Source organism: Fundulus heteroclitus, chromosome 4 (genome assembly GCF_011125445.2).
Source record: "Fundulus heteroclitus isolate FHET01 chromosome 4, MU-UCD_Fhet_4.1, whole genome shotgun sequence".
NCBI classification, from domain to species: domain Eukaryota; kingdom Metazoa; phylum Chordata; class Actinopteri; order Cyprinodontiformes; family Fundulidae; genus Fundulus; species Fundulus heteroclitus.
In genome coordinates, this window is record NC_046364.1 from 38,650,842 (window position 1) to 38,673,072 (window position 22,231).

The 22,231-nt window shown below is 40.1% G+C and overlaps 2 protein-coding genes across 4 annotated transcripts in view; both read right to left on the minus strand.

Annotated features, from left to right (window-relative positions):
• The window catches only part of ahctf1 (AT hook containing transcription factor 1), a 28,139-nt gene extending 26,352 nt beyond the window's left edge, over positions 1-1,787 (minus strand). For all 3 annotated transcript variants that reach the window (XM_021308063.2, XM_036136525.1, XM_036136524.1), the window contains exon 1: positions 1,564-1,787. The gene's annotated coding sequence lies outside the window, so the exon portion shown is untranslated. The remainder of the gene's footprint in view (positions 1-1,563) is intronic.
• A 5,449-nt stretch (positions 1,788-7,236) lies between these two features.
• Positions 7,237-19,610, minus strand: LOC105939390 (PWWP domain-containing DNA repair factor 3A). The gene is made up of 14 exons (XM_036136526.1): positions 19,425-19,610; positions 18,386-18,448; positions 17,989-18,266; positions 13,819-14,059; positions 13,398-13,547; positions 13,253-13,323; positions 12,023-12,105; positions 11,802-11,862; positions 11,640-11,715; positions 9,068-9,118; positions 8,734-8,960; positions 7,648-7,869; positions 7,466-7,554; positions 7,237-7,361 (listed from the first exon to the last, which is right to left on the minus strand). Exons 2-14 carry the CDS (start codon positions 18,390-18,392, stop codon positions 7,262-7,264), a joined length of 1,656 nt encoding a protein of 551 aa, XP_035992419.1. The 5' UTR covers positions 18,393-18,448; positions 19,425-19,610; the 3' UTR covers positions 7,237-7,261.
• Between the last annotated feature and the right edge of the window lie 2,621 nt (positions 19,611-22,231).

Genomic DNA, 22,231 nt, shown 5'->3' on the forward strand with positions numbered 1-22,231 from the left:
TATATCTTAATCATGTAAAGCACTTTGTATTGTCTTGTACTGAATTGTGCTATATAAATAAATTTGCCTTGCCTTGCATAAATCTGCTGGGTTTCCTTGGATAGAAAGCTTTTTTTAAAGCAAGTCTCTCTGTATGGTTGTTTTGAAATTACTTCAAGTGTCTTGAGGTGACTTGTTGTGAATCGGTGCTATATGAGTAAACTGGTTTGAATGAAGTTGCCAGTGTGTCCAACCCGGGTTTGCAGATGTTTTCAGTCACTGACGCGGTGCACCAACCTGACCATTGGTCCTACATGGGAGGAGACGCACAGAGAGGCGCAGACAGCAGATGCAGTGTGTTAGATCTGACACAACACTGCCCTCTGTGACCACCGGGGAAAACAACACGGTGGATTCAAGTGAACTCCCGCGCAAGCAGCCAGCTGACACGGAGGCGACACGCGAGACGGCACACGTGTGGACGAACCAGAGGACACGGCAACAGAAAAACGCAACAATCCCCGAGTAATCCATCGTGGAGCCTCACGTTAAATACAACCCAACACACCCCCGACGTGTTTAAACAACACACGAACGGATTAACGCAACGTGTGAAACTACAGCGTTAGCGCTTGAGATCATGGCTGACGTATCTGCTGATCGCGTCTAAGAAAGATAAACGCGATTAGTCGGATGTACATGAAGTAACATTTAGGCGGTACACAGCGAAGACAATTGGAAAATGTCATCACCACAGCAACGATTAGCCTCACCCGACGTTGGGCTAACTTCTCCAAGAGCAGCTAAACTAGCCCATGACCCTTTTAGCAAGAAAAACACACGTCCATTATCATTTTAAGCTTAAACCTCTCCAACGAGTGGTTAGAGATGTCAGTGTTTTAAGGCCTAAACGAGGGGTAAAGGATGTTTTCGCTCTTCCTTTTTAGTTGCATTAGCGAGCTGTTAGCATGCAAGGTCACACGGGATTAGTTCATTTAGCTTAACCGTGTAAAGTTGGCTAAATAAACCCAGCGTTAGCTAACAGTATGTGGGAGTTTGACACTCTTGTTATTGTGTGATAACCAACCATATTTGTACAACAATGAGTGAACAACAACGCTGACAGGGGCAGTTATTGACTGGTCAAAGGAAAGTGGGGATAGTTGAAACGACTAGCTTGGGCTAAGTTGCTTCTCTTGCTAACGAAGCTAACTCGGAGCCAGGCTTTTTTTTTTTTTTTAACTATCGCTAGATATCCCTCCCGAGCGGGGAGAGATGTCTTAGCAGAGGTGACGTTTTATTGTGGATTCCTTTCCATCAGCAACACATCGACTCCTTAGGCTGACCACATTTACTCTGGCGATCCTGCAAAAGGCAGTTCAAATCTAACGTCAGGCTAAGCGCAGATAGCCTGTAGCTCCTGACAACACCGCGGTCACACACGTCTCTCCGTAAGGCGCTGTGGTGCTCTTATTGCAAATCGTCTCCACAGCTTTATCCAGCATAAGGGAAGTGTGGGGCTGTGTTACATCTGGACAAGCTAGGCTAGCAAACGTGATGCACCGCTATCATCGTTAACACTACCTGTCCAGGGAGGATGAAGGCTTCCGAGCCACTATTGCTTCGTTTTTCCTCAAGAATCTCTCCTTCCTCTGTCATAATCCGATTGTTCTCGAAATACGCTTATTCCAAGATCCCCCGAGGAGTTTCCAAACATCAACAAGAACGAAAGGCTCTTCAGACTTCAGGCTTTCACAACACGAAGCGCCATTTCCACAGTGGGGGAAAGTACGCCGTGTGGTTCTTCTTTGTCGTCCTCGTTTCTGGGCGATCGGGCGCGGCAAAGACGCACTTTCGCCCCCTTCAGGTTGAGCGGAAGACCCGCTCCCAGGTAGTAATTATCTGCTCAAAAACATATTTGTAAAAAAAAATACTTTGCAGGAAAACGATCATAAAAACAAACACAAAATAATATATATCAAAATTAAAAGGATGTATTTTGTATTGTCCATTTATTTTGTGAAGATGAGTTGTGAACATGCCCCATGTACTTTTTTTTTTTACATGGTGTCCTGTGTTATGCCACAAACATCTATAGTATTTTATGTGACAGGTGGACACACGGTTGTGCATAACTGTGAAGTGGAAACCTCCACGACTTAACACTTTGTAGAACCGCATTTTGCTGCAGTTACAACTGCAAGTCATGTGTGGGTCTGTCTAATAATCATTAATTATCTAATAATAATAATAATCATACAAGGACAATGGAACATTGTCCTTGTACTGACTGATTGTTAGGGTTCTCAAATGGTTATGAAATTCAAGTAATTTTTTTTTAAATTATAAACAGAATTCCAGGTCTGGAAATGGTTAGGAATTAACATAATGGTTGGAAGTTGCATACTGTTTTCAATCCTGCTCCTCTTGCCCCACTGGTCTCTTGCTCTGTGGTGCTCTATTCCTATTGCCATACATTTTAGTAAGTTAGTAAAAAAAAAAAAAAATTCTAGATATGCAAATCTATATTACCAAGAATCTAGAACCTTTATTTTCACCACATGTTACCACAGTGAAATTATTTGAGACAGAGACCGGCTCAGGATGCACACAGATAACATATAACACACAGACACGACAAGACATAATATTTCCAAACTATTTTATTTATTTTTTTAATGGATGAAATGAGTTTATTGCACTGACCAACACACTTCCCGAGGAGTTTAAAATGTCCAAAAAGTGGACCGTATGAATTACTGTGTTGCTGCACGGAATTAATCACCTGAACGCTGTCAGGTGGAGTATGCAATGCACAATGCAGATGGAGTATGTCTAAAATACTAGGATGTCTTCGTACATTCTGGTTATGTTTTGCCAATACATTTTCACTCCCTACTTTTCTGGTTATTCTGACCCACAATCCCCTGTACAGCTGAAGATTTGTCACGTGACTAATAACTTGCGATACTGCAGACCAGTCACAGCAGAGGTGATTTATTTGCAACAGCAGATACTACATTTTGATACTTGCTTTTCTGGTGCACATGCTACCTGCTCCCTTGCCAACATCTAAGCTTATTAAGAAGATATCCAGTCTCAAGGAGTGAATATGACGATCTCAACTTGAAGTACTGGTAACTTCAGGATGAATATGTCAATCTGATGCAAGAAGTCGACACATTAAGGGGTGCAAAATCCAAAGTGCAAAGAAGAACCTTTGAATGAACAGAATCCACAAATTTAATAAATTAGATGATAAGGATGTGATCATGTTGAATGTGTGCACACCCAGGCAGAAACAAAATATTTCACAAGAGAATATTTGATTTAATAGCATTCCAGTCCACTGGAGTTTTAATTAGAGCAGGCGACCTCAACAAATTTTTCAACCTAAAATTGGACACACCACTAATCAAAAAAGGGAACCCCCTTTCCCCTCTGAAAGATGGATCAAAAGAATTCAAGATGTCGGTTTGGTAGACGTTTGGAGGTACTTTCACCGCCAACACGGGCAGTTTACTTTCTAGTCAATTCATCACAATGCTTGTTAAAGAAGTATTTATTTTTACATGACTCAGAGAGGGAACAGCTAAAGGAATGTGAGATGAACCAGAGCGGGATTAAAACATATCCCAAAGATTAATAGATGTTCTGCAGTTGTTTGAACCTTTGTCCGCCAACACCCTGAATCTTAATAAAACACAAGCCTTGAGATTAAATTTTGCACCATTATTAAATCTTAAAACAAGCACACGTTCAACTGGGATTCTACCTCTATTAAATAGTTAAGCATCAAATTAAAAAAAGGGCGTAACAGAGTTATTCTTAGAAAGCTATGTACTAATTCAAGGAATATCTAAACAGATTGGCCTCCCTGCCTCTGGCTTCCGCCAACAGAATTATGACAAACTAATATTTTACCTAGGTTATTTTATCTGTTTTAGTCTGTACCCATTCACATGATAGTTTAGAAAATGACATAATATTATATCCTATTTCCTCCTCGAACTGGTAATATATAACACTTTACACCTGCCAAAGCACAGTGGGAGGATGGACTTGCCAAGATCAAACATTACTATTTAGTGACTCAAGCAAGACCACTGTTGCTCAGGTGCAATAAAGACTACTTTTGCAAACTGCAAAGATGTAGAGTCATCTATCAGACAGGCCTATACAGAGTCTATTAGTAAACCCAATGCTGGTTTGGCCTAGTGAAACAACTCAACATAGCAATACAAACTTTAATGTGGCCAACCAATGATCCCCACTTCCAACCAGAGGCCTATTTCACAAAATCAAGATAGAGGATTAAGCCGGGATTTTCCAGATATCCTGGCTGAATTAAGCCTGGACTTGGTTTCCCATAAGCAGTAACACATACATTACCATGGGGATTTATTCGGTGCAACTAGCCTCCTCCTGACCAGGCCAGCAGCCAGGCTTAGTTAATCCTGGTGCCATTGGTCGCACTGATCAGAAACCAATGGGTTTTGTCAGTGATTCTGTTTTATTTGTGTTCTGGTTTGTTCATCATCCTGCATTAAAATATCACTGATACACATTGATAATTAGTAAAGTACTGTTGTTTTTATAATTATGTTAGCCTATACCATTATTAACTTTATTATTTCACCAGGTGTGCATTACTACTGTTCAGTTGTGTTTTTGAAGACTGCTGTTGTTCTGAGTTTGACAGAAAGGCCTTTAGTAGAGTATGACGTGTTGAGGGAATTAGAATGGCTGATTGACAAGAAAAGGTGTTGTCAATAAAGTCTGATGTTACACCATTTTCCACGAAACTTTGCTGAGCACCACAGCAGCTTATTGACAACTTTTTATTGGCTTACAGAAACACAGCTCATGCAGCAACTGGACAGACACCTGCCATGCTCTTCATCACGTTTGGACCTGTTGAAACCAGACATTCGCAAGAATGTTCAAGACAAACAGCCCTCCTTAGTGGAAAATACAAGGAACAAAACCAGATCCTTTGACATTGGACATAAAGTTCTTGCCAGAGACTACAGAAGCCCAAGTCACAAATGGCAGCCTGGCACAATTATGTCACCTCTGACATGTAACATAAATGTTGGAGACAACTTAATCTGCCGCAGACATGTTGATCAGATTCTAGATGCAGAAACGCACATGGGAACCTGGGAACACATCTACATCTCAAGATTCAGAGGAGTTTACCTTTGCTACATCACCTAGGGTTCCGGATTCAAACGAAACAGCCAACACCCTAACACACAGAGCACCATGGACTCTGATCAAATGGCCAGACGTTAGTTATCCTGAGAGAAATCGCAGAGCACCTCAGAGACTGAACATAGATTTTCTGTTGATTTCATAATGAAGCATTTCCTTCAGGGAGAGACAATGAGAACGTTCTGATAGGTTTGCGAGTTGAGCACAAATGGCATACGCAAATGAAAGGTCTCTCCGATGAGCTGGCCCAAATATAAAGGCTGTTTCTTGAAGTCATTTTGATTTTACATTTTTAGAAAAGACTTTTGCCTATTTATGCCACTTTTTCAAACTTATAGTCTCTACATCAGGGGTCACCAACATGGTGCCCACAGGCACCAAGTAGCCCTCGAGGACCACGCCCACGAGCCTGTTCTAAACAATAACACAATCAGCCACCAAAACCTTATTCCGTTACTCTTCTTGTTTAATCACACTTGCATTTATATAGATATAAAAATGGCAATATCAATAACAAATTTATTTATTTTACATACAGTTTAGGAGAACTTTGACTCTTCCAGTTAAAAGGTATGTACTGGTAGCCCTTCATATGACACCAGTCAAGTAAATCTCAGTTTCAAAAAGGTTGGTGACCCCTGCTCTACATAGAAACTTGCACGGTTAAGCAGGTGGGAAGCCTTAAAAACATCCAAACTATAGACCTACTGACTTTACAAAGATCATGCCCTCAGGGAATTTTGTTTTTATAATTCTGTCACATCACACATTTAACATTATTCAATGGATTGATGCTAGCAATGTTTTGTCAAAGAGACTGAAATTAAGATTAGGCCCAGCTAACATGGCATAGACTCAATGTATCTGACAGTATTGTGGATGCATTGTCACAAAGTAGCTTGCATGCACATTAAACACTTTCTGGCCCTTTAATGACTTTCCATGACTGCTAGACCAAGTCTGATCATTTTATGAGGGAGTTTGAGTCAGTCTTATGATTCAATAAATGTGGAAATAAAAATGTGAGAAATTAGTTGCAGAGTTTCACATAAGACATGATAGCACCTTACCAGTTTCTGGCCAGCAGGGGACACATTAAGCTGTGTAAATAAACAGTTCATGCTGCTATTTTGCAGCAAATATTCTTTCCAAGAAAGAAAAATTGTAAGGATTCCCCCCACATGAGCTCTTCTGAGCGACGGCAGTAATGACTTTCAGCAAGTGTCCATATAAACATTTATTTTTGCACAAGCAAATGTAGAAAAACAAAACAAAACAAAAAAAACAAGTACTCTGAAATATTTGGCAGCAACGGTGGAGTAATGAGACTTCAATCAGGGAGGTAAAGGACGTTTTTTTGGCAGATATCTCCATTTTGAAGCTTAAAAACAAATGGCAAACAGGCTTAAAGCAGAGGCAACCTCATTTTGACTCAGTTCTTTCTGAAAAAAAAAAAAAAAAAAAAAAAAAAAAAGACAAATCCTTAACAATAATAATAAAACTTTATTGATCTCACAATGGAGAAATTTACTTCTGCATCTTAACCCATCCCCTTGGGGAGCAGTGGGCTGCCACTGTGCGGCACCTGGGGAGCAATCAGGGGTTAAGGGTCTTGCTCAGGGACCCAGAGTGCAGGCTGTGGGGATCGAACCGGGTACTTGCAACCTTTACAGAGCGCAAGCGCGCTGCTCTCACCAGTAGGCCACCACTCCCCACAAGATAAAGGAGGGGCATGCGCCGATGGCACAGGGGTAGTGCACACGGCCCATGCATGAAACTGGGTTTGATTTCGGCTTGTGGTTCTTTCCCGCTTGTCTTCCCCCTCTCTCAAACCCCCTTTCCTGTCAGCCTACTTTGTAAAAAAAAAAAAAAAAAAAAAAAAAGACAAGTGCTACAACACCCCCCCCCTAGAAAAACAATATATAAAAAGCATGATAAAGCAGATCAAAGAGTGATTGTGACGTCACCGACTTATATCATTATACAAAACACAACACCATTTGATAAATTACTGACAATAAAAAAATATAAAAATACAAATTGGACTCATACATCCTCAGGTCTTTTAATTAACAGAGTCTGACAATAATTCAAGTGCTGTATTCTGACGGAGTGACTTCCTCCTCATCTGTCGTTCAATCATTAAATCAAACGCTTGTCTTTCTCTAGAAAAAAAAGGAAGAAAAGGGTTGTTCATTAGTTTCAACATCAGGCTAAGTAATTATTCTTTATATTACACTCTACTATTTAAAAAACACCCAAATCCTACCTGTTACTAATGCATCGGCCTTCCAGGTACTTTTCTTCTGCCTTTTTCACAGAAACATTATCCACCCCAGCAATAGCATAGATGATAGCCTGCACAAATAGATAATAAACTTCTAAGTATGAAAAACATGGCAGCTCTGTATGTATAAAAAATATTTCATATATTTATCAGTCTTTTCTCACCTCAGGAAGCAGCACGTCTAGAACAAAAGGGACACGCTCCATGGATGTCAGCTTAGCCAGGCATGGGGATTTGGTCGCAGCTTTTCCATAGACGTCATTTAGGTACCAGTAGACTTGGTCCAGTTGCTGATCATCTTCCAAGTAGATATTCACCACTCTCTTCCGCTTGGGACTTAAGAAACTCCGAAGCCATCTGGACTGCTGCTGCCCCTGGATCACAGCCTGCAAGCAGATTAATAAAGTGGGTTCATACAAGCAGTGATGATGGTTTCATATCGATTAAAAAAATATCCACTCCCAGCACTTAGTTCATTAGAAATATACCAGTAGAAATCATTAATAAAAAAAATAAAAACATTCAAGTTTTTTTTTCTTATTTAGAGCAGGTAGGGGGCAGAGAGATTCTAACAATCTAAATCAAAATTATATTTTATTTATATAGCGCCAATTCATTAAACATGTCATCTCAAGGCACTTTCCAAAGTCAAATTCAATCAGATTATACAGATAAATATGCAATTGCACAAAAATACTTGTGTAATGGCATTAGTGTACAATTATTCCTACTGCAGCTAAAAAAAACAAAAACAAACGGAGAGAGAAAGAGTTTTCCTTTGTAAATAAATCACATTACCCCTGTAGAACAGGCCCTGGTTCCTGTTATGGCCCCTGTCCTAAAGTCATAACCCTAAATCTATTCCTTATATGTGCTGGCACAGAAACCGTAACTGATCGGTCCGTTGGACGGATCTAATTTTCTTACCTTTACAGTTTTACTTTAACAGTGACTTAAAACTTAACATGTAGCACTTTTAGCGTCAGCCGTACAGAAAGTTTTCCTAGCAATATTATATTGTTAGAAAAACAAAGCATTTTCTTAGCAACATGGCACCATTCTGGTAGATATCAGTATGCTGTTGCAGCTCCGCTGAACCCATTCATTTATTGCAGGTTTTGTCAGAGTGTACAGAGACAACTGTTCAAAACACTGCTACCCACTTCTTAAATGAAAGCCTTTCAAGATACAATAGGATGTGTAATGTGATGAAAGGCCTTCCACATCAGCAGCAACAGAAACAACCTTACCAGAAGATGTTTCTCCACCATTCGCAGTTTGACAATAAAATGAACCAGCTTCTCATTGGCTCGGTTATGGGCAGCTTGTGTTCGGTCTGGCAGCAGCCGCTTTGAGGATGTAGAAGCATCTTCCCTGTCCTCCTTTTGATCTTCACACGGTTCCTCCGTTGTGGTATCACAGGTGATCATTACTGTATCTGCGGCTGCCTGTGGATACATCCTCCTCACTGGGTAGCCTAAAGCAGATAAAGACAAAGACGGTGATTAGTTTTACCAAGAACCAGCAAGTGGAAATGTCTGTTAAAGTATCATTGTCTGATGCCATGTTAATGAAGAAACTTACTCATGTCATGATTACAATACTCGATGAATGAGCCCGAAAACGAACCACACGCTTAAAACAAAACAGAAAAAAAAACATGATTGGAACTTGCTCATAATTCACAAATATATCAATGCTTACATGAAATGCGAACACCAGCAGCTTTTATGTGCATCATGCTGCCAAAAGTATTCGCTCACCCATCCAAACTATCAAAATCAGGTATTCTAGTCATGCTCAAACGGTAAATAATTCCCATAAACATGTCAAAACCTTGTGGACAACTTTCCCAGAAGAGTTGAACATATTACAGCTGGAAAGGACAGACAAACGTCAAACTGAACCATATGGATTAAGAATGGGATGTGACTGAAGCAAAACTTGAAGTCACTGAAGCAAATATTACTGTTCAACTCACAAATCCCATTCCCACAGTACAAAAGAAATTAGTTGCTAAGTTGAACGTCACCTCAAACAAAAACATTTTGTAAAATTCCTCCTCGACACTCAACATCCACCTGACAACCATTTCTGGTAACAACGTCAATACTGGTGTAAATAAATTGTTACCCACTCGACCTTTAAATACAAATTAAAACATTTCTGCAACATATCCTTCATTCACCTTCTTACTGTCCAAGATGCTTAGTTGACCTTTACCAAATGCTGAGACCCTAATATATGCAACACGCTCTGACACATTCAGTACTGCAAATTTCAGTCATTTAAAAAAAAAAAAAAACATATACCGTATTTTTCGGACTGTAAGACATACTTTTGTCATAATTTGTCCAATCCTCCAACTCGTAGTCAGGTGCGACTTATATATCAAATTTAAATAGTAATTCATACTGACCAGCATGATCCAGGGAGTAAACATTACTGTCTATAGCCACAAGAGGGTGCTCTACGCTTGTAAAAAGTATATGCTGCTCCTGTACCACTTAAAAATTGAAACATTAACTTATACAAAAAGACTGAACACACGTTTGTATGTCGTTTCGCTGTTTCAGTATGCATTCACGCAGCGGCGCATTACGCTGTGCAGCTCGCCGGGAAAAGATCACGACAGAACCCCGATATCGGGCTGTCCCGAGAAGTTAATAATAGCTAGTGTTACCTTACAGTTATGTTGTTCGGGCGGTTTACAACTTCGCTGAAGGCCTTGATGAGCTTTATGAGGCTCTGGAACATCTGTGTCACACTGTTAGCTTAGCATGTAGCACCATTACGCTCACGGTCTAATTTCAGCATAATTTTGACAACTTTCAGCATAATGGGCCATTACACTGAAATGTGCTGACAAGAAATTTCCCTGTTGGAGTTGCTGCCAATTTACTTCATTCAACCTCCCAGGTACGTTCTATGTTATGCAGCATGTTGTGGATGCAACTGTGTAACTGAATAAGTTGCCTTAACAGATGCCAGTTTTTAGTCTTGGATTTTTTTAAATAAATTTCAAAATTATTTATTTTTACCCTTTATGACGCATTTTTGACTGATTATTTAAAAAAAAGCTATGTTTCAAATACCTTCTTAACAATGACCAGCGGCTTTGACGTTTTCCTGTCAGGTTTCTCACCACAGTACAGAGACGCCCTTGTGAAGGTGTTTAATGACATACATATAAATGCAGACTGTGGAAGAACCACAGTGCTGGTACTATTGAACCTCAGTGCAGCAATCGATAATGTTGATCACTCCATTCTGTTAGAGCGCCTGGAAAACTGGGTCGGCCTTACTGGCACAGCGCTCAACTAGTTTAAATCCTACTTAAAGGACAGGCACTTTCTTGTGTCAGTGGGTAACTTTACATCAGTGGGGTTCCCCAAGGGTCCATCTAGAGTCCCCTCCAAATCAATATTTGGCTTAGGACCTAAATACATCACAGACTTGTTATCAGCGTATAAACCCTCCAGACCACTCAGGTCTTCTGACTCCAGCCTACTCTGCATAACTAGAACCAGAACTGAGCACAGAGAAGCAGCATTCTGCTCCTATTCTCCAATTATCTGGAACAAATTTCCAGAAAACTGTAAAAAAGTGGTGAAACCCTGGGTTCTTTTAAATTGAGTTTTAAAAACACATTTGTTTAGGATTGCCTTTCACTGTTCTAATTAAACTGTTAGCTGAAACATCATTAGTTTAAGTTTGTGGTCCAACCGTTTTTAAAATCATTAATATTTGCTTTAGTTTCCATTTTCCCATATTTTATTTTGTTTAAATTTGTCTACCTATCTACAACTTCTGTTTTTACTTTCCTATGTTTTAACCATGTAAAGCACTTTGCGATGTCTTTGTACTGAAATGTGCTATACAAATAAATTTGCCTTGCCTTGATGCAACTTGTATTCCAGAGTGACAATAAGTCCGAAAAATACGGTAATTTCCTTTAGGAGAACCTTAAATTCTTAAATCATGTATTTATAGTAAACATTAATTTCATCACCTACTTTGGTTTCCCTCTAATGAAATTGATCTAATAAATGTATTGTTATGCTTTGCTACCATTTTTAATCCGAAGCACCTAAACATTTGCATATTGCAAGTGTATTAAAAGTAAGACCTAACCGTTACTACTATTCCAACTAACCAATGCGGATTCTGTAGTCTTCTATAAAATCCAGCGCCCACGTAACAGCAGCCTCATACGACTCTTTGGCTTTTTGCTAGGGGAGAAAACAAACCGTCATTGCCAGGAAAACAGAGTCTTCACAAATCAATGCATGCATATCAGTGTATGAACAGTTCTTACCATCAGCTCATCTGCTTCTTCGCAGTCAAAGGGTTTCAATGATTTTAGAGGCAATGTAAACCTTTAAGAACAGACAATAGATGAAAGGAAAAAAAGGTTAATCTGTCATGCTCAACGACTGATCAACATAATCAAGTTCAATTATGTGTTTACAAGATAATGGGTAAATATAATTTTCAAACAAATGTAATGAAATAACATGTTTGTTTTTTTGTTCCTACCCTTTCTTATTGTGAATCCCTGTGAAAGCCTGGTCAACAAACATGATACTTGCTTTCTTCTGTTTTCGGTTCACATTTTTTACCTACAGTGGAAACATCACAGAATCCAAAATGTCAGAAGTGCCGAAGAGTTAGAAGGTTTTCAGTTGATCCATTCAAACTATGCATGTGTAAACTGCATGGGGACTATCCACCATACCTTTGAGGAGGCAGACAGGTTCTGTGTCCAAGGGATGAATGTGTTGGGGCATGAAATGTACATATTATGCCCCAAAACACAAGACATGGTGAAGATTTGGTGTGAACTTGGTAAGAGTGACATAAATAAGGAAGTGAGTCCTGTACTGACATGAACTGAAAGGCCACCCAGAGGGAAAGAAGTCTTTAAGCCAAAAGCAATATACCGTAAATGGCAACATTAGTTTTAAGACATAATTTGTGGTCTGGTTAAATTTAAAACGAAGTGTAAGGCCATAAATATTACTGTCACATTTGGAGAAAAAAAAATTAAAAAAAGCCTCCAAACTGCATAGTATGGGGGTGGCTACTTCATGTGGAGGTTGTGCTTTGCTGCAGGATGGTCTGATGTAATTCCCAAAATAGATGGCCATAAGTAGAAATAGTGATCTCAATACATCAGACGGGAAGTATCATCTACAGGAGACCTCCTGTTCTCTTATAGATTTGGTCCTGTCTTACAGTGGTTAACTCTGTTTTGCTCATAGACACAGCTATTTGATGAGTCTTTTATCTTCTAGACTTGAATAATGGCTCAGAGTTTATCTGCTTGGCTGTGTTTCCTTTAGACAAAGCCACTTCAGGACCTACTATTGCAACAAACCTTTTACTTTTCTCTCACAAAGAAAGTAGTCCTGGATAAGAGCTTCTGTATTTTATTTGTGTCTCTGCTCAAATCTCCAGTCGGTATCTGAATGATATGATTAAATTGGTTTTATAAAGTGCCTTCAGATGATGTGTTTATCGTGGATTGGCGCTACATAAATAACAAAATTCAGCTATTTAGTAAATACATTTTTTTTCTAATCCTAACTGAGATAAAATGCAAAAAAAGCAAGTCTCATTAAACAAATCATGAAAAAGGTGTTGTGCAATGCATCTAAACATCTGTATTATATTGTATATTTCAATAAGTTCTTGCAAAAAGCACAAATTTTTCTGAAATGTTCTCCGTGTGAAATTCATTACCATCTACTCTTTTTTTGTCCTTACCAATGCAGGCCAGTAAGGATAATTTCGACATTTGCCCCACACAAATGCTCCTTCTGTGATAGACGGAGGTTCTGTAAGACAAAAACTGGTTTTAGTTTCCTGTGGAGATTGTTTGCATTCAGTCACTGCAGTTTTCGACCCTCACTGATGTTTTTCTTCATCAAGTAACTTGGTAGTTCTTCCTCCTCCTCCTCCTCCTCGTCTTCACTTTCATCCTCTAGCATGGCCAGAGAGGGCAGCTGCTCCTCAAAGTGACTCAGTTCGATTGAAAGATCTGAAGACAGCAAAGATTCGTCTTTTTGGGGATTGGAGAGCAGACGGGACAGGATAAAAGAGTCAGAGGTGATGCCAGTGTTCATCAAATCAATGTAAAATTGCAGCATTTTTAAGATTTAAAACCACTGAAAGAATTAACCACAATTTAAATCTGAAACAAACAAAGGTACTTTACACAATTAACTGTATTCATGGCCCTTTAAAGCACATTTGTAATATTATTATTTGTACACATGATGCATTATTACTACATTTATTTTAAGCATACTGAGAAAAACTCACGGCTGTACCTTGGTCTGCTGGATCAGGTTTCTGCAACTCAAACTTTGGCCTTATGCGTTTGGATGGGGGAGCAGGGCCTTTTCCATTTACATCTACTGGCTTATTCTTTCGCGGCCTGCCACGCGGACGCTTAGTCACAGTCCCGTTTGACTGAGTCTGCTTCTTGCCTCGTGTAAGTTGTCTTGGCGGAGAAGTGTGACTCCTTTTTTGAGATTTCGATTTATGGCATGATGAATCGGCCTCGGGAGTCTACAAAAAACACAAAAAAGGTGTTATAATTGCACACAGCGTTTCATTTCCAATCTCTGTTTTTTGGAAAATCTAGATTTACCCATACTAATTTTAGCCAATTCTGATTTCTTTAGAAGAGCAATATTATGAGGAGGAATAAGAACAGCATTCAAAATATTTGTTTCTAGCCTTCCTGGCATGAGCATTCATTGTTTATATTAGGAGCAGAGGCAATGTCAAACATCTCAGCATGAGAGCAGTCGCAGTTTATTAATAATAATAATAATAATAATAATAATAATAATAATTATTATTATTATTATTATTATTATTATTATTATTATTAAAAAAGGCTCAACATTTGTTGGAGTTGACACCAAACTGTCTTTAGAATCCTACATTAGCAGTTAGCACGGCATGTTGGGCTAAAGTTGCTTTCATCGGTATGGACGACCTGGAAAATAGACCTGTAGCCTAACCATCAGATTCTAAAAGGCTGCCAACATTCCCACATCTAGCACGAACAATTACAGACAGTGGTTAAAAGCTCAATATGATAAAACAGAGCAACTTTGTTTGTAGTAAACAGACAGACCAGAACCCTGCGTGGCAAATTCACATGTCCAGTAGCAGCACACACAAACGCATCCACACATAAATAAATAAAACTGTACTTAAAAACATAAACTGTATAAAAATAACACACTACAAATGTGTTATCAGAGTGTTAAGAAGACTGATTGACCTGGGACCAAAAGACCTCCTCGACCGCTCGGTTCTGGAGAGCAGTGAGCGTAAGTGCCTGCTGTAGCTTCTGGTACTATCCTGACCAGCCAGGAGGCCACGAAGCAGGTCTGCTGTTGTCTATTATCGATTTTGTTTAGATCCGCCCTCTCCAAAGCTGTTTGCAATGATTCCAGCACACTGCCAAGAACAGGGTTAGCTTCGCTCACTAGCTTATCCTATTGCTTGCTGTTCTTATGCCTTGGGCAGAAAAGTGCCTCTTGTGCACCTAACTATACTCAACGTGATGTCCATCATGGTCTACATTACGCTATTAGGAATAGCTAAGCTTCTCTCAGTGACAACTTTCACACCGAAGAGTGTTATTAGCACAGGCTGCATCCTAAAACAGCAGCTTATTGAGGTCACTTCACATTTAGTTTGAGAGTTTTAATATTACAAAGTTGGCTCAGGTCTCATCTGGGCCTGTCACCATGGTAACTTAAAACTGTTTACACCTTCCTGCTTATGGAAGAAAACATTTGTGGGAGACAGTTAAAATGTAACTGACCCCGTTTGTAAAGGCATAACCCCGCCCCCAGACACATTTGAAACATGCCACCAAAGTGGGCGGTCCCACGAGACACGGCTAAGTGTCAGGATGGGCGGAGGAGGTTACGGCGCACGGGCCTTAGGTCAGGACGAATGAAAGTGACATGTGGAAACCTCATTTTGAGGTGGATGATTTTTCATCCCCTCGTCACTAGATGTTAGCGCCATAATTGCTAACATGGGCTAACATTCAAAGCAGTAACAAACGCTAAACACTATCAATCAATGCTCTATATTCCAACTCCTGAGTCTGACTTACTAAGGGCAGGGTGGGTATGTATCTGAGATGCTTTCATACCCTAAACGCAGGGCTATGGGTGCAAAAGCATGTACCGTTTGAACCAATAGGAAAATTCAACTGTAATAGCCACCGTTCAACCCTAAGGGGGGCAGCACTACGACGGTTTTAAGATAAATTTTGCAGAACTAAACAAGTTACAGTTTTATCAGCAACCAAACAGTCCAGAAGCAGCTGTGATCATAGCTGGAGACTTTAATCACATTGAATTAATTGAGCTGTGCTCCCCAAATTCCATAAATTCATCAAGTTTCCAACCAGAGACAGCAGCATATTAGATCAGGTATATAATATCCCAGGAGCGAATAAGGCTGCTGCTGCTCCTCACTTTGGATCGACAGATCACATCTCTGTAATCCTGATCCGTGTGTACAAACCCCTGATATGCAGAACCAGACCTTTGACCAAAACAGCTCAGGTTTGGACTGAGGAGGCCTGCTCAGCTTTACAGGACTGCTTTGAAAACACAGTCTGGGAAGTGTTTAATGAGGGCGCTAATCTAGAGAGTTACACATAATGTGTGCTGTCCTACCCACCAAGAACGTTTCCAAACCAGAAACCATGGGTGGACAGCACAGTGCAGTCCCTGCTGGAGACCCGTGATGCAGCATTCAGATCAGGTGATAGACTGGCCCACAGCCGGGCTAGAAGTGAGTTGGAAAAAAAAGGCACCCAGAAGGCAAAGCACAGACGCAAGCATCGAGGACCACTTCAGGAGCAATAATCCATGCAACATGAGCAATAATACTCCAGTTCTTTGATATCCCAGGCTTCTGCATCTCTGCATGGAGTACAGTTATTGTCAAATAAATGTGGGAACTAGTTTCTTTCTACAACACGTAAAGCCATACATTAATATTGAATTTGAAGATTTAGGAAAAGACATCAAACTCTGAACCGGATTGATACCCCATTCTTAAGCTATCCTGTCTATTGAAAGGAAGATATGAACTACTCTAATATTTATACTCGACTTTCTTTTCCCATATTTATCAACAATGAAAATAGTTGAGTTACAACTTTTTCCAGATGAATTAGGAACCCTAAAACCTTCTGGTGCAGGAGTTGCGGAGTTCGTTTTGCAATTGGCGGGTTGCTGGTTTGATCCCCCACTCTGATTGTCTTAGTTGATGTGTCTTTGGGAACTATACAAGTACAAGCCATTTACCATTAACTTCTTCCTTAGCCAGAGGAGCACCATCAGCCTCTCGTCCTGCAGCAGGACCAAGTGACCACCTCCTTAAAGAAGGTCAACACCAACAAGGCTGCAGGTCCAGACATGGTGTCAGGTTGGATGCTAACATCATGTGCTGACCAAGTTGAGTTGCTTGAATCTGCGCTTTGCCTTCTGGACATAAAGATTCTGAGGAGCTAGCTGCAGATTAGGGTGATGGTAATGGAGGCCTTCTGACCTCAAAGTATCAGAGCTCCTCAGCAGAGGTAAACAGTCCAAATGCCTGTGGAAGCACACTGCTCAGCAATCAACAGCATGCATGGTTTGATGGATGTAACGGCAATAGAAAATTTCCCTCTGATTATTGAGAAGGGCATAAATAAATCTCAACATGACTTTTTTTTTTTTATTAAATGTATAGAAAAACAGTCCAAAAACAAAAAAACACAACAACTTATTCCTCTGTTTACATTTCCTATCATGTCTTAGGGGATACTGGTCTCCTTTCCTATCAGAAACAAACTTCTTGGTTTAATGAAAACATTTATTTTTAATTCTAATCGGCCCTCTGGCAACAATTTTGGACTTGACCTGTCAGCAGAGTTCACACTTGCATCCATATACCGAGAGCATTTACTTAAAACAAATTCCTGTTAAAATATGAAGATTGGGAATCTACTGAATCTTCAGACTGATTGTTCCCATTAAAAGGCTCACTTTCAAAAGATGTCCTAAGCACAAGTGCAGGATGCATCACATTTTCTGTACATCTATGACACTTGAGAGGGGTTAATACCTTAAATCTGTAAATGTTAAAAATGTCAGATAAAATAATACTTACATAATTGGCTGTGATATTTTATGAGCCTTCTAGTTTGCCCATTTATGGCCAAAAAAGACTGCATTCGATGTTCAAATACTTTAATAACCACTTTTATTGTTACTACAATAAATACTGCAAAATGTGCACTTCAGGCTCATTTTGTCCATAGACCCATTAATTAGTAATATGATGCATTCATTGATTGAACAACACAAAGTAATTATTTTTTGAATGGTCAGTGCAGCACTAAAGCTATGCCAGATGCTTATTTGAACAACATAGCTGACATCTGTATAAAAATTAACTTTACACCTCACCTTTGCATTAGTGATACATTCAGTGTACTCTAGCTGCTCTTCATCAGCTCCAGAAGAGGAGAGTATAATGTTGGATGTTGAGGAGCCGTGGACAGGCGTTGAGGTCTGGTTGCTTATTTGTGTCCGTCTCCTTGGCCCCTTGCGTCTCTCAGGAGTAGTTGATACGGATTCAAGAGTGGACAACTTGAAAGTGGGGAGATCATCAGAAATCGACACATCTGCTACTGGAGAATGGATCTGTTTAAAGACGGGCGTCTTTTTAGATTTACGAGGTCTGCCTGGAAGATAATACGAAGATTGCCTCATGTCAGAACAACCAAGAAATAGCTAAGTCTTAACTAGCTTTGAAATAAACCAGCACAAAAAAATTTAAGTAGATGAGATGATGCATCATTACCCCTCATTGTTGTATGGCTCGGCGTGGTCCTCTCATTGAAAGGATATCCTTAGAGTTCATTGACTGACGCACAGATAAACAGGAGCACAAAAGCAACATTAATTCCCTTGAACTGAGCAACTTGAATTTCCAGTGGAAGAATACAGTTGACAGACAGGCTTATGAACGGAGGGAGAAATTTTTAAGTAATGAGCTTCTCACTGATGCATCCGTGTTAAATACAGTACGGTATGTTGCCTAACAGTAAGTTAACAGGAATTGATTGCTGCATGTTTGTTAAACCACCATGCATGAAAACGAGCAACCTCGACACTGGAGTCTAGAGAGGTGCGTTTGATAAACAAGCATCAAGGTCACCTGTAGATAAAAAATAAACTGCTCAAAAAAATTCAAAGGAATGCGTTGAACATCAAAAGATATAATAATAATAATAATAATAATAATAATAATAATAATAATAATAATAAGCCCAGGTATATAAATCCTGGGGTTTTCGATGTAAACCTAATAAATGGGATTGGTGAGGTTTGTGTTATTCTGCAGATTTCTGAATCTTGTATTTGTCCTGCTCTGTGTGCTCAAGCTACATTTGCATGACACACTTATACGAACGATGCGACCTGAATGTCGCATCCATGCAAAGCTGATGAAGAGAAATGCAATGACCAGAGAACCTCCCAAGCAGTAGGTTCTTCCTGCATAGTTTTCCTCCTTTAACCCCCGCGTTATCGGGAGAGAGGTGAAGAACAGAGCTTGGAGACCAGAGAGAGCAAACCGATGCGAAAGCTAAGCAGGCAGAAAGTGGCAGCAAATTAACGCAGCGTATTAATCTGAGGCATGAGCAGGACCTGTAGTCTGCCTCATTAACAATAGCCCTCGAAAGCATATAAACCCCACCTCCGTGCAAAGCGTGTAAGGGCGGAATTCCTCATTTTAAAACGTGAAAGTCAGGCTCTAAAAGCGGAAACTAGGATAGCAAAACATAACAAGTCAACTGCCAGCAGAACATTGGCGAGTTTAACAACAAATATGAACTCACCTCAACGATTTTATGCGTTCAGAAACCCAAAACGGTGCCAACATAATATTCACTGCTGCACCAGGTTGCTATCAGTGATGATCACAGTTGAACAACTAGTACATGGCAAAACTGAAAGCAACACGTCGTAAACACAAATTCCTGTTTGGGACAAGTCATGACTCTTCCTTCTTTGGGCAGTGACGTTCTCTTAAGGAATCGACCGAGCGCCCCCTAGTGGTCCGGATGATAAATTACATCTGGTTTGAAGCGCACCTTTTTTATTTCTTAAAACATTACAATAATTTAAATAAATTACAATATAACTGAAAAGGTATATTCACTGAAGGACACGTTAACATTAACATCAAACAGACTGTTTTCAAGCCTTTATTTCTTTTAATGGTTTTCTGTATAACTCTGTTGCTCAGATAAAGATGCTTACAGTTAGGGAAAACGTTTAAGACAGGGATGTTCAGCTCCAGTCCTCGAGAGCCGGTGTCCTGCAACCTTTAGATGTGTCCCTGGTCTGACACGCCTGAGTCAAATAATCAGTTAATTAGCAGGACTCTGAAGAACATGACTGTATACTGAGGAGCTAATTGTGCTATTTGATTCAGGTGTGTGGGGCCAGGGAAACCTCTAAAAGTTTCAGGATATCGGCTCTCGAGGACTGGAGCTGGACACCCCCTGGTTTAAGAGATTAAGAAATCCCTTTTAATACTAAAATGTGAGATTAATGAAAAATGTGCTCAAAGTCTGCTTAAAGGTAATTGTCGAAAAACAAAGCCACTTTTATTCTGACAAACTAGCCTATTTGGATATTCTAATTTCCTGAATATTACTGGAGACCAGGGGCCTTTAACTCTTGTCCTCGAGGTCTGGTATCCTGGGACTTTTATATGCCTCCCAGGTCTAACACATCTGAATTAAATGGCTGAATTACTTCAATATGCAATCGTGTTCTCCAGAGTCCCCCTAATGACCTGATTATGAAGATGTGTTGAAGCAAAGATGCATAAAATTTGCAGGACACCAGACCTTGATCACTGGAGTTGAAGACTCCTGTTATATAGGCAGAGATTGGAGGGTTTCAATGACTCTAGTGGACAGCTGTTCAGTGTTCCTCATAATTGTGTATGTGTAACCGGTTCTTTTCTGCGTTGTGCTGGACAGCTGTGAATGATTTGCACGTGACACAGTTTGCCTTATGGAGATGGTCGTTTATTCTGACAAGAAAAATGAACACAAAACAACCACGTTATGGGATGCCTGCTCCAAATCCTCTCCTACAGGACAAGATCCTACAAGTGCCAGGGAGACCAACTTTTAAAATTAACACTTTATACACATGACATACCTGACAAGAACAATAAACAGAAAACCACCTTATGAGCTGGCGCTCCAAATCCTACACAAAGTAGAAGTATACAATAAGACTAAAGTCAGTCCCTGTTACATGGCTGTCGTAAATTCACATTATGGGCTCTATCTCGCTCTCCATCTCTCTCTCTCTCGTTGATAAAAAATGCACTTCATAAATTTATAAATAAACCAGACGTATTTAGATGAAAATTTACCTGCACCCACCTCTCCACAGGACAAGATTACAAAGGGGAGAGGCAAGGGGTGCAAACAATTGAACAACCCCCCCCCCCCCCCCAAAAAAAAAAAAACATGATAAAAAAATAAAGAGGAGGGGTTCCCATTCTTAAAGTCACAATCTTAGTCAGTGGTTGTCAACGTGTTTACTGTAAGGTATAGGAACAATCTGAGTAAGTAGTGAGGACTTTTAGCGAGCCCAAGGCTGCATCTGAAAACATCTAATCAGTTAGGGCAGCAGTGGTCGACTGGAATGCCAGGAAGGCTCTTGGGACTCAGGGCACGTCTATGGAGTGGATGATCTTCTGATTAAGTTATGGTAAAGCCAGACTGTGGAGCAAAGGGTTATTTGAGGGAAGGACAAGGAGTACCAATTGAGGAGCACAAGGAACCATGGAGAGCCAAGAAGCTAGGCTCTGTAAGCTACAGCTCTGAGTGAGCTAATGCTCTGCTGCCTTCCATCTGTCTCCAGCCGCCTTAAATGCTCTTCCTGATTGGCATGGATGGAAAGCACCTGAGCCTGCCCTGGTGTCCACCAGTCACAGCTCCAAACAACCACAGCACAGAACCTCATACCTGACACAAAAAGCAAGAGACGTGGTTTCAAAGTCAAATGGACAGTTTATTAAACACAGACACTTTTGTGAAGAATAAACTCAAAGTTACCAAGGCTTAATGGTAGGTGCCAATCAACCAATCCTGGTTGAGAGGCTAACAAAATTTATAAATAAAAGGCCACAGCAAGCACAAGGAGAGCCACTCACTCCCAAGGTTTCCCCTCCACTTATAGTTGTGTTGATCACTACAAACAAAAGAGGAGATGCAACTACTCAGGTCAATAGAACCACCGCCATCAATTCCCAGACCTGAAAAAAAATTCATACCTCTAAAATATAGCTTATAAATGGCAGGAAAAAGATGGAAAGATAAAAAAAAAAACTAAATCCCACCTAGCACAAGCAACCATTAGTTCCTAGAACAAGTGTTGGAGGATGCCCCCTCTGCTTCTCCCACTTCTCTGGGGTGAGCCTAGACGAGGTTTAGCAAGCACACAGCTAAACCCAACCCAGGCCAAGCAGCAGCGGGGATGGTAGGTCTTGCACACTTAATGTAGGGAACCCAAAACAATTATGAAATGAAAACAGGTTAAGACAAATTAACTGAAATGAGGCACAAACCTGCACAGTCTGTCCACACACCAATAAGGCCAGTCCCTTTCCCTTCTC